General features: G+C 40.8%; 2 protein-coding genes across 5 annotated transcripts in view; both read right to left on the bottom strand.

Annotated features, from left to right (window-relative positions):
- The window catches only part of VEGFD (vascular endothelial growth factor D), a 130828-nt gene extending 126400 nt beyond the window's left edge, over positions 1–4428 (bottom strand). Inside the window, exon 1 of the mRNA XM_040338669.1 lies at positions 3761–4428. Within this exon, the coding sequence (XP_040194603.1) occupies positions 3761–3847 (87 nt within the window). The 5' untranslated portion in view covers positions 3848–4428. The remainder of the gene's footprint in view (positions 1–3760) is intronic.
- A 4791-nt stretch (positions 4429–9219) lies between these two features.
- The window catches only part of PIR (pirin), a 96173-nt gene continuing 92326 nt past the window's right edge, over positions 9220–13066 (bottom strand). For 2 of the 4 annotated variants that reach the window (XM_040338666.1, XM_040338665.1), the window contains exon 10: positions 9220–10177. In XM_040338666.1, coding sequence (XP_040194600.1) covers positions 10062–10177 — 116 coding nt within the window. In that variant the 3' untranslated portion in view covers positions 9220–10061. The remainder of the gene's footprint in view (positions 10178–13066) is intronic. The other 2 variants (XM_040338668.1, XM_040338667.1) reach the window with 1 other exon arrangement.

Here is a 13066-nt window from a genome sequence, read left to right as displayed (position 1 = left end):
GGAGCTTATTTATGTTGGGAAGAGATGTTATTGGGGAAGTGACGAAAAGAAGGAAATTGTCCACAAATAATGTGCACTTGTGGACGTTTTGCCCGCAGCGAACCCCTTTAATGTTTTGATCCGCTCTAATTGCAATGGCTAGTGTTTTAATCGCTAGGGCGAAGATCAGAGGGGATGCACTGTACATTTGAAGTGACTAGCAGTCAGATGCAGCAGCACTGTAGATTTATTACAGCAGATACACTGCTATGAGGCTCAATGCAAATAAAGGCCTTGGCACAGTGTACTGCATTTTTCAAGAGGAATTGAATGCAAAGGGTAGATTGCTTGGGTACACTTACCATTCCTAGAAATTTCCTATAAGATGGCAGATCTTTACTTTTTAAGTTTAGGTCCACTTTAAAGTTAGCTATGTGTGTATAAAGACCATAGTAAAGGTTGGGAGAGTTCAGGAGTGGGTAAGGTTATTAATAGCAACCAACTGTACAGAATAGTTAAAAAAGATTGCTTTTTTTCTAAGAAAAATATACCATTCATTTCATGAATATTTTAGTCTGTTACATGTAAGTATTAAGCACAATCCCAGGTAACGTTGGGATCTGTTAAATAATTGCACGGATTGTCTAAAGGTGTGACCAGCTATATCACAAAATTATTTCATAATCAGTATAGAAAGGCCTGCTTCTTTACAACAGAGCCCAGACTTTGAAATACTCTACCAAAGGAAGTATGTGGATTGTATGCATTGCTTTTCATCTTTGGCTAGAATTAGTAGGATTCATCCTTGGAGTAAATATGTTACCTGAAAGCACTGATGGGACCAATAAGCATTTCCTTACTATGGTTTTGTTCTGCCTTCTTCTGGGTCAACATTATTTAGAGCAATATAACATGACATATCCTGGTACTTTTATATCTCGTACTGTATGAAAGAGAAAGAAATCGTCTTTTAATAATTTAGATATAGCTGGCATATAGTCCAGGTGTGTTAAAAGTCAAGCTCAAGGTAAGTAATTAAACAATCAAAACATATTTGCATTTGTAACATGCACAGTCAGTTTTGTGATATAGTCACATCTACCAGACTACATAGTCATGTCTATGACTGCCATTGCAGCAGCACAGTTTGGTCAAGAAAAGCTTGGCCAAATTCCTAGTCTGCTGATTATGTCCTTGGCTGCAGAACCAGTCTGCTCACTCTAATCTCCCTCTCTGTCAGCATATTCAGTCTCAGCACATATGCACTGCAGCAGCACCCGATTGGCTCAGAGTAGGTCTCCCTCTCCCAATCTGATACCTGCTGTGCAGATATTCAGTGAAACAAAAAAAAAAGAAAAACTCAGGTACTTATAGTTGCATTTAAAAAATTTACAAATGTTTAATCATCTTTAAATCTATATAGAAGCATTGATAGAGCTTATTTTAAAAATACATTTCCCAGTGTATATTATAGTTCTCATTATTATTCTTTTTAAAAATAAATAAAAATGCATGTTATTTAGAAAAAGGTGAAATCATCATTAAAACATAACCAAATCTGCAATCTACAATCATGGGAACCTAAGTTTACCAGATGGAACACTAATGCCGCGTACACACAATAATTTTTCGGCATTAAAAAAACTTCGTTAAAAAAAAATGTCATTTAAAATGATCGTGTGTGGGCTTCACATCATTTTTCGGGTTCTGAAAAACGACAAAAAAAAAATTCGAACATGCTGCATTTTTTAACGACGTTTTAAACTATGTCGTTTTTCGGGTTGTAAAAAATGATCGTGTGTGGGCTGAAACAACATTAAAAACCTGCGCATGCTCAGAAGCAAGCTATGAGACGGGACCGCCCGTTCTGGTAAAACTACCATTTGTAATGGAGTAAGCACATTCATCACTCTGTAACAGACAGAAAAGCGCGAATCGTCTTTTACAAACACGGAATCAGCTAAAGCAGCCCCAAGGGTAGCGTCATCCGCATGGAACTTCCCCTTTAGAGTGCCGTCGTACGTGTTGTACGTCACCGCGCTTTGCTAGAGCATTTTTTTTAAAACGATGGTGTGTGGGCAACGTCGTTTTAATGATAAAATTTCTAAATGCCGAAAAACATCCTGTTTTTTCATGCCGAAAAATGATCGTGTGTACGCGGCATTATTCTTGTTGGATTCCTCTTGGAAGGTTTTTTGGAATGTTAGAACCATGCTTAACCAATAATGGTTATAACCGAAAATTCGAACATAAAAACTTTAAACATCAGTTTTAATGTTTTTATAATCTCAACTGCCATTAATGTTTTTGTTAATGTTTTTTTTTATTCTCTGTAATAAATGTGAGGCGCAGAGACTAAACATTGAAATGATAGGAAATATTTCCGAAATTTCTAGAATACTACACATATGGAGAGCACCATTTACAAGATTATTCCCCTGATGATAAGATCTAGGCACAGGGTTCCTTGCAGAAAACAGTGAAAATTAAAAAGTACACTGGACTTCCATTTATGTACTTCCATTTATGTACTAGGATACACTGCTTTTATTGCTTTTTTTCTTTGTATATACTAGAAAGAAAGATGATTATGAAACTGTATTTGTCTCTGATCTGAACACAGGTGCATTGTTGTTGATGGAAAAAATGAACACCGCTGTTTAAAGATCAGTAATACAGCAATGAGTAAAAAGCTGTAAAATAAAAATTGAAAATGTTACTTTTGAGTGCAGCAATTTACACACATATATGTATACGCGTATATTGCAACACGGGCAACTAAAAGAGTTTTACACATGTATATTCATAGGCACATTTACGCAGGGTCTTTCCTCTAACATTTTACTTGGATCGTTATGTCAACGAGATCCTGAGTATAAGCATCAGTAAATTACTATATCCACGTGCAAGAGGCCTTAATAGCAAATTGGAAGTAGAAACTTTCCATAATTATTAATACATTAAAGATTTTGGTCCAGTTTTATATACAATCCTACATGTTGTGACCTTGCAATCTAGCCCTTTAAGTAAGGAGTCAAGTGTATCAAGTACCAGTACTTCATAATGCTTGATTAGATATTTCACAATCTTAATGTGGTCACTTAGCATCTTTAATGTCTGTAATTTCCTTCTTATGAGTCAAGTAAACTCAGTGGTACAAAATGTGCAGTAAAAACTATTCTATAGTCTCAGCCAAATGCTGACTACTTGCCAAAATATGGCAGCATACAAAAAAAAATCTGATAATCAAGTCTACAAATGTGTGTTACTTCCAAGTACTTCTTAATGGTCAACTGCTACTTACACCCAGCATGGTGGTTCTGTAACCCAAAGCTGATCAGATTTAATCTTTGCTTACTCATTCATACTGGAAAAAAACATGAATAGACAATTTTAGCATTACTGAGAACATAAAAAGTCATTGATGCCATAATAACATAATTTTCTACCATTTTTGTTTTTCACTTTGCCAGTCATAGTGCCATTATTATACTATTGGCAGAGTAACCCACAGAAACAGGTCAGAACTAAACTTCTTCAAGTTTGACTACAATAAACTGAAATTGTATTCCTTGTATCTATAGATGTATAGATTATTACACTAGCAGTCTACTTTAAACACAGCATCCTCTGTACCTGGTATGAACAGCATAACCTGCCAATCAGATGCAGTGGCTGGCAAATAGGTTTAGGAGCGGTCAGTCTTTAAAACATACAGTCCTATCAGCAGACCTACAAGGCTTCCACAGTTCGTATCCCCAAAAGGAACACATGTCCTTACCTTAACACTTCCACTGTCGAAGTCAAATGCTTGAAGAAGATGTAAAGACACCACCAAAATGCTTGCAGCACCCCACAAACAGGTCATATTGGCGTGCAGTGTTCCAGTAAAAATTAAGCACTGGATAAAGAGCAGCTACAGATACCTATTTTAATGTACATGGTGTTAAAAGTCCCTTAAAGAAAACAGGCAGATTGCTGACAGCCACTCCAGTAATTGCGGGAATAGATAATTACTGGCCAGAAATAGAACAGCTGGAAAATGACTTATGTCGATTTCAGACGCTTTCCTCTCTTTTGAATCATCATGCAAAGAAATGGGCAAATAAGGATAGGAGTTCCAGAAGATCCAAACAGTACCTAAGTAAAATGAAGCAAGTCCCAGGACATTATCTCTGGATACAGAAGAGGAACTGATATTTGCAGCCGGGCAAAGCAGTAATCATCCAAACTGTGTATTGAAAGTTTCTTCACAGTGTTCAAGGAAGCATGTGTGTTAAATGTGATACAGAGCTTGGCAGTAAAGGCAGTCAGACTCTGGCTTCTCTCCCATTCCGGCTCACAGCAGATGACAATAGCCAATAGCCTTGCAGGATTCCTTACAAATAACTTACTGCTGATCTCCTTACATCATTCCTGGATACCTGAGATCAATAGCTGAACATCACAGTGTTACAGAGCAGTGTGACACAATTCAGAAAATGCAAATGAACAAAACTTTGCCATCAGATGTTGGAAATTAGAGGATTTGGGGATAGTAGTAGTTGGTCACATTTAGCTGGACTTTCTTTGAAATGTTAAAGAGGTTTCCTTGCTTATCAAAGCAGCTTCTTCAGGTCGGATGTTCTGTTGTAATGAATGTCAGGAATATTCTTATGCAGCGTACACCCAATCAGATTTTCCATCGGAAAAACCTTGGATGGTTTTTCCAACGGAATTCCGCTCACGCTTGGATTGCATACACACGGTCACACAAAAGTTCTCTGAACTTTCGTCCGTCAAGAACGTGGTGACATTCAACACTACGACAAGCCGAGAAAATTACGTTCAATGCTTCCAAGCATGCATCAAATTGTTTGAGCATGCGTCGGTATTTTGTGCGTGGGAATTGCTACAGATGATCAGATTTTCCAATAGGAATTTTTTCCATCGGAAAATTTGAGAACCAGCTCTCAATCTTTTGTTGGCGGAAATTCTGACAGCAAAAGTCCGATGGAGCATACACATGGTCGGAATTTCTGTTCAAAAGCTCACATCGGACTTTTGCTGTCGGAATTTTCGATCGTGTGTACGATGTTAGCTACTTCTTCCAGCTAAACAAATCCAGAGACATTCCCTGCTCAACTTACCGACCAGCCTGCAAACAACTGAATTATCCTGTCTAACAGTATGCATTAAAACAGGGGTTTCGTCTGCACACATTTGCAAACAAATGCGTAGGCTACAGAGCCGGGTCAAGGCAGCAAAGGTGTCTAGTGAGTCCCCTCACCAACATTTCAACAGTACAAACAAATGGCCACTGTCCCAACCTATAACTGGCCTTTGCAACAAGAAGCATCAAAACCAGAGAAATTCCCAGCTCAACTTACTGACCAGCCTGCAAACAGCTTAGTTGTTGGTAAGTTATGTGCAGACTAAACCCTTGTTTTTAACGCATCGGGCTAGATTCACATAGCCCACCCTAACTTTGCGGCGGCGTAGCGTATCGTGTTTACACTATGTCGCCGTAAGTTAGCGAGGCAAGTACATGATTCACAAAGTACTTGCCTGCTAAGTTACGGCAGCGTAGTGTAAATCGGGCGGCCGTAATGGCGCCTAATTCAAATTTAGCTGAGGGGGCGTGTTTTATGTTAATGAGCTTGACCTGACGTGATTGACATATTTTACGAACGGCGCATGCACCGTCCGCCTACATATCCCAGTGTGCATTGCGGCAAAGTACGCCGCACGGTCCTATTGATTTCGACGTGGACGTAAAACCCTATTCACGGACGACTTACGCAAACAACGTAACATTTTTAAATTTCGACGCGGGAACGGCGGCCATACTTAACACTACTATTCCAGCTATTTGATGGAATAACTTTAGGCCGGATAATGCGTGACGTAAACGGCGTATCTGTACTGCGTCTGCCGGGCGTACGTTCGTGAATAGGCGTATCTAGCGATTTATATATTCTTCGCCGACCACATTGGAAGCGCCACCTAGCGGTCAGCCTAAAAATGACACCCTAAGATAGGACGGCGCAAGCCGTCGTATCTTAGATAGGTTTAAGTGTATCTCTGTTTGAGAATACACTTAAACTTAGGTCGGCGCAGATTCCGAGTTAGGTCGGCGTATCTACTGATACGCCGTCCCAACTCTTACTGAATCTAGCCCATACTGTTAGGATAATTTGGTTGTTTGCAGGCTGGTCAGTAAGTTGAGCTGGGAATTTCTCTGGTTATGTTTTCCATGTGGTGCCCTTCCATGTGCTCCTTGCTGCAAAAGCCAGTTATAAGTGTGGGCAGTGGCCATTTGTTTGTACTGTTGAAATATTGATGAGGGGACGCACTGGACAACTTTGCTGCCATGGTGCTATGTGCTGGGCTTCCAATGCCCCCCTGTGTCTTTAACTACTTCCCACCTGGCTACTGTACATATATAGCTGGGTGGGCGCTATCTCTTTCTGAGTGGACATTCAGGAACGTCCCTCAGAAGTAGGGGGATTGGGTGCGTGCTTGCCCACGCAGCGGCGCAAACCCAATGCGTTCGTGTCACCCGGACACGGCGCATCTCAGATCAGCAGGAGGGCTCTGTGATTGGCCCTCCTGATCACATGACAGCCGTGTCCAATCACAGCCGTCATGTGATGTAAACACAGAGCCAGTTGCTAGGTGATCGGCTCTCCTCACACAGAAGTTGTCGGTGAGGGGAGGACAGCGCATCGCTGCAGCCGGCTGGTAATCATGTATGTATGAGCTGTTTTTTACAGCTTTTTACACACTGATCACCAGCCTAGTGTTTAAAACACAATGTAAAGCACACATGTCCCCACACAAAGCTCCCCCACATAGTAAAAGAAAAAACACTTGTCCCCCACATATGCAACAGTAAAATCACATGTCCCAATGATCATCTGCACACATATGTCCGTGATCACCTGCGCACATCTGTACATGATCATCTGTCCGTGATCACACAAACCAATTATTATACAATTAATGGGATTTTTTTTACCAAAGACATGTAGCAGAATACATTTTGGCTTAAATTTATGCCAAAATTAGATTTTATTGGAGTTCTTTTAAAATAGAAAGAAAAAAATATTGTTTTTTTTCCCCAAATTTTCAAATTAAAAACGGAGTCGTGAATAAATACCACCAAAATAAAGCTCTATTTGTGTGAAAAAAATGATAAAAATGTAATTTGGGTACAGTGTAGCATGACAGAGCAATTGTCATTGAACGTGCGGTAGCGATGATAGCTGAAAATTGGTCTGGGAAGGAAGGGGGCGAAAGTGCCCAGTATTGATGTGGTTAAGGAGGGGTGGGCTCCCTCCAGGCTCACCTGCCCTCTGGCTATACATCATAATGCACGTGCTTCCCGTGTGGAGGCTCTGAAAATTTGGCGTTGGGACTACAGAAAATACAGGGGTGCCTTGACAGGGCTTGTAGCTTACGCATGTATTTGCAAATGTGAACACCTGTTTTTAACGCATAATGTTGGACAAGAAAATTCAGTCGGTTGCAGGCTGCTCTGTAAGTAGAGCTGGGAATTACTCTGATTTTGTTTTGAATGCATTGCCCTTCCATGTGCTTCTTGCTGCAAAGGCCAGTTATAGGTGAGGGCAGTGGCTATTTGTTTGTATTTCTTCCAGCTACAAGCGACAAAGGGTACTAATGTGAACAGGGCCAATTGAAATGCAAAGGTTTCTACTTGCTGAATATTGTCGCACCTATGTGTAAGCAGGAAAGAAAAAAAAACGCTCAGGTGTGAATGGGGTCTTATAGCAACGCACATAGCTTAGTCACCTTAAAGCGGAGGTGCACCCAAAATTTTAATTTAATTCTAATAGTGCAGCTGCTGACTTTAAAAAAATGGACACTTACCTGTGCAGCGCGCCCGTGATGTCGGCAGCTGAGGGGCGAGCAATCGCTCATCGCTCAGATGCTGCCGCCGCCATCCTCGGTGAGGGAATCAGGAAGTGAAGCATTGCAGCTTCACTGCCTGGTTTCCTACTGCGCATACGCGATTCGTGCGGTGCATCGTAACTGGTCCCCGCTCTCTCCTGGGAACAGTGTGTTTCCCAGAAGACAGCGGGGGGGAACGGGAAGTGGCGTGACTCCCACTGGAGTCTATGCCTGGAAGTGGGTGCAAATACCTGTCTTAGACAGGTATCTGCACCCCCATCCCCCCTGAAAGTTGCCAAATGTAACACCGGAGGGGGGGAGGGTTCCGAAAAGCGGAAGTTCCATTTTTGGGTGGAACTCCGCTTTAAGGGACATACACAAGATAAAAATATTGAACAAATTATGTTTTTTTTTTTTTGCATGCTAGTCTCATATCGAAAATTAAGAAGTTACTAAAGTTACAAAAATTGTTGTATGACAGAATGCAACTTCGGAAGTGATGTAATGTATTGAAACAAGAAATGCTGCTCCAGGTGAGTGAGTCTCTGGTTAATCCCCACACACACTAGTCAGGTGCTAGCCCAACTCGCATGCTGTGTAACATGAAAAAATAATTCCGGGTGGCTGCACTTCCAAAAATCCTTTTATTGAAGCTTCATAGGACAAGTGGTTGACAGATGGAGCAGGGGACAAAGAGGAAGATGTGTTTCGTGCAAATGTTAGTGCTTCGTCGTGGTAATAACTAAGCGCTAACATTTGCGCGAAACGCGTCTACCTCTTTGTCCCCTGCTCCATCTGTCAACCACTTGTCCTATGAAGCTTCAATAAAAGGATTTTTGGAAGTTCAGCCGTCAGGAATTATTTTTTCATGTTTTAGTTTCTGAGTATGCGTGGTCACGGTCTTCTGTTTTTTTGGGGGACGAATACTGTACTGATCAAATGAAAATTGTACGTTCTGGTATCGTACGAGAAACATTTTCATATTTGTGCCTTCGGATAATTTTGCATGAACTGTCATGATTGGCTCTCGAAAGGTGTGTACTAAAAATCAGATTATAGTAAATCACTTTGAAAGTGGTATTTTTTGATTGTGTGTACTAGGCATTAGTCTAGTGACCATGAAATCTCCTACCACAGGATTTGTGTCTTCTTTTTAATTATCTATCTCTATCACACAATGTTGCATGAAGTCAGATGCTCTTGACATTATTTTGTGCCACCAACAAGGCATTTCTTAATCTGACTTTATATAATATTAACCTGGGAGCTCTGGCAGAAATGCAATTAGTGAAATAATCCCATTTCCAAGATCTAGGTTCTTTTTAAATAAGACTTACATTGATGATAGCTTTTGACAAATATATTTATTTTTTCTTTACAGTAGATAAGATAGCAAAATATAAAAGTGACTTTGGTATAGAGAAGTATAAGGGTTCCATAGCTGGCTTAAATTCATTTAATTGCTAAATACGACAGACCCATAACCACACACAGTGGAGGCAGCCTTCTTTCTTAATTTTTACAAAAACATGATTAAAAGAAAAATGTAACATCAACGAGGTAGAAGGCTCAGCATGCCTCCTAACACCACTGCTTCCTTTTTGACTAACTGAATAAACATTCCTCCACTAGAAAAGTTGCCCCATAAACAAATATGTAAGTACATTAGAGTAGCAAAAAGAAAAAGTAAAAAAAAAAACAAAAAAACACAATAGATACTGAATTGTAATGAGAATAAGATCTGGCATCTTATCTCGAGTATTGAGTGGTCAGATATTTATCAGATTTTACTATACATGTTTATGGACAAATCTAAAAGGGTCATACAATATCTGACACTGACAGGAGCCGAAACGCTCATCCCTAACAATTATAATCCATGTGGCTATTAATCAGCTGCAGCCAGTCTGTTTTATCACTGCAGCTTTCAAAGCCGAGCTTAGACTTTGGATTGACATCCGTTCTTTGAAAGTTAATGAGCTGAGGGCTATAAATCGTTGAACTTGCTGCCAGAGAACCTCTTTATGACCAATTACAAAAAGACTTGGGAATGATCTTCTTTTTTCCATAACCCCTGGATATGTGCTAGTACTGTACACATTCAAAACCATACATACAAACTAAGCTATTATTAGCAATAATTCCCAATCAGCCTGATTACTTGTTTAGACTGATAGGATCTGCCCATTTTATCGGTTCCCGATCTTTGATTTCCATGTTTTAGCATTTTCAAATCCATTTTTGCAAAATCTGTAATCTTCAATTGTCTGTGAAATTTCCTCTTGTGTGTTCATCACAAACGGACCTAGCAAGTGAAAATTAAAAGGTAAATAAAGATCATATCTAATGACACAAGAAATGTTTCCTGAAGCCTGAATGTATGTATTCTGCCATATATGTTAGACAAATGAACCCCCAGAGACAACACTGTCCTTGTAAATATAAAAGGCCAAGAAAGGCTGGGAAGTCTGCTGCGGTTTGAGGTCCAGTCAAGCTGAAATTTATAAGACTGGGCAATGAACATCAAGGGCCAGATTCACATATAATTGCGGCGGCCTAACGTATGTCATTTATGTTACACCGCCGCAAGTTTTCAGCGCAAGTGCTTGATTCACAAAGCACTTGCCTGTAAACTTGCGGCAGTGTAGCGTAAAGCCTTCCGGCGCAAGCCCGCCTAATTCAAATGGGGCGTGTATCATTTAAATTAGGCGCGTTCCCGCGCCGAACGTACTGCGCATGCTCCGTTTTGAAATTTCCCACCGTGCTTTGCGCAAAATGACGTCGCACCGACGTAATTTTTTGAACGGCGACGTGCGTTACATAATTTTTTATTCCCGGACGTCTTACGCAAAAAAAAAAATTAAAAGTTGACGCGGGAACGACGGCCATACTTTAACATGGCTGGTCTAAATATAAGCCAAAAAAAGGCAGCTTTAACTATACGCCGGGAAAAGCCGTCGTAAGAGAATGTGACGACCGCGCGCACCTTCGTGGATCGCCGTAAACAGCTAATTAGCATACCCGACGTGGAAAACTACGCAAACTCCACCCAGCAGGCGCCGAAGTATTGCATCCTAAAATCCGAAGGCGTACGAAGCCGTACGCCTGTCGGATCTTAGCCAAATGCCGTTGTATCTTTGTTTGAGAATACAAAATAAAGATACGACGCTGCAAATTTGAATGTACGCCGGAGTATCAGCAGATACTCCGGCGTACTTCTACTGTGGATCTGGCCCCAAATGTCTATAGTGGCTGTTTTGTACTGTGAGGCCATGGTTTACACTGTGTGGGCTTATCTTAACCTAAAAAACAAAATGTAATACATTGCCTTAGATATGGTAGCTGCATTACCCCCCCCCCCACCCCCTTCTTTTCACTTGGCGCCCCTGTAAAATGCACATTTCCTGTCAATGATTTTTTTTTCTCAATCTATGAAGACACCATGGTTGTGAAGTTAGACCTCCAACATGTCTGCTTTTTTCATCTCCATTACATGTGAACTGAAAACGACATTTCATTTTCGGCAAGATCAACAACTATTTTCTTAGCCTTATAATGTTCTTAGCCTGAAAAAAGAAAACTAAAAAGAACTAGCAAACTACAATATATTCTGTTTTTAGATATGTTTTCATTCTTAAGTCTCTGTGACTATACAGCAAAAGGCAGTTATCCTCTTTCCTGAGGATGCCTGTTTGGGGAAAACACGTTGTGTGAAGCTGCTCTGTGACGTCATCTTGCACCCCGGCCCGTCTTGCGATGGCACTTTGTATACTCTTTACCATTTGTTTGTTCCTACTAAACATGTGAATACCCTTTAAATAAATTCATGTTTTAAGCGGTACTGCACAATGATACTTCTCCTTTGTTTCATTTGGACATTATCTGTGGATTCCAGTATGGGCTAAAGCTCCGTACACATGGGCTGAATGTCGGGCAACGACGGTCAGTTCAATAAAAAACGGGCGTCATTTGGGCCGTGTGTAAGGCAGCCAGTCTGACAGAAGCCATTTGTTTGGCCGACCTCTGTCAGACAAGCATGCTGGAAAACCAGCAGCTGACTGGCTCCCAATCAGTGCTCTTAGACAATGGTGAGTGGAGTGTTCTGGAGTGGGAGGCGTCCCCCTAACAGAACACAACATCTCAGTGGGGGAGATTGCTGTACTAACATTGGATCGTCAGTAAAGTGGCTCCAAACAGCGCTATCATTTTTTTTTGTTCAACCCGAAAAAAATAAAATTAGTGTGTACTAGGCTCAAGACAGATAACCTCTGTTATCATACTGGAGCTGAATACCGGGACCCTCAGTATTATTCAAAGCCCTCTGTGATCTTTTCTCTTGCAAAAGGCTGTGCATGGGGGAGCAGCACCTGAGCACTGGAAGCACTTTTATTTGTTAAAGCACCTAGGGTTAATGGTAGACTTTTGATATAATTTTTGGATTTTTTGGCACATATGTATTTATGCTTTGTTCTTATTATTTATGCTTATGTTTTTTGGTTTTGTTTCACTTTGTGAATTCCTTTTTACGGGGATACAAGCACTTATATTTGTTTTATTTATTTTTTATGCACTGTATTCAGACTTTTGCAAATGCTGCAGTCCCATACACTGAGCGCAAATTTTAGTTAAATATGTTTCTATTGTTGTCCTCTTAGGCTACATTCACACCTGCAAACGAGCCTGACAGCATTTACATGCAAGAACCTCAGCGGAGGTTTCCGGCGATTAACCCCTTTGAAAGCAATGGGAGGCAGCAGCTAATTGTGGCCGCTCACATATAATCGCTATGCAGCAATCGCCTGCAAGTGATCACTGCATGGCAATTACATAGGAGCGTTCGCGATTAGCTGTGGGAGCCAGTAATCTCTCATTTCTTTCAATGGGGCTGCCTACCACACCTAATTGCCAGGAACCCCCGCTGAGGTTCTCGCATTTAAAAAGGTAGGCCCATTCGCAGGTATCAATGTGGCTTAAATTACATCACCACACAATGGTAGTCTGAAGACCGCTTGTAAAATGTGTCTTTCTTATATTCATGTGGTAATAAAAGGAGTATCTGACACAGCTTCCTATCACACAAGTGCTGGCTTTGTTAATAACTGCCATGCTGGACAGCTCACAGAGCATTCTATCATTTCAGCAGGCTGGGGGACCAGCTGCACACATCTTTGAGCATTCTCCTGCCACTAGTTAT

The sequence above is a fragment of the Rana temporaria genome, chromosome 2, assembly GCF_905171775.1.
Source record: "Rana temporaria chromosome 2, aRanTem1.1, whole genome shotgun sequence".
Lineage (NCBI taxonomy): Eukaryota > Metazoa > Chordata > Amphibia > Anura > Ranidae > Rana > Rana temporaria.
Note: the sequence above shows the minus strand (reverse complement) of the source record. Positions and strands in the feature narration are given on the sequence as shown.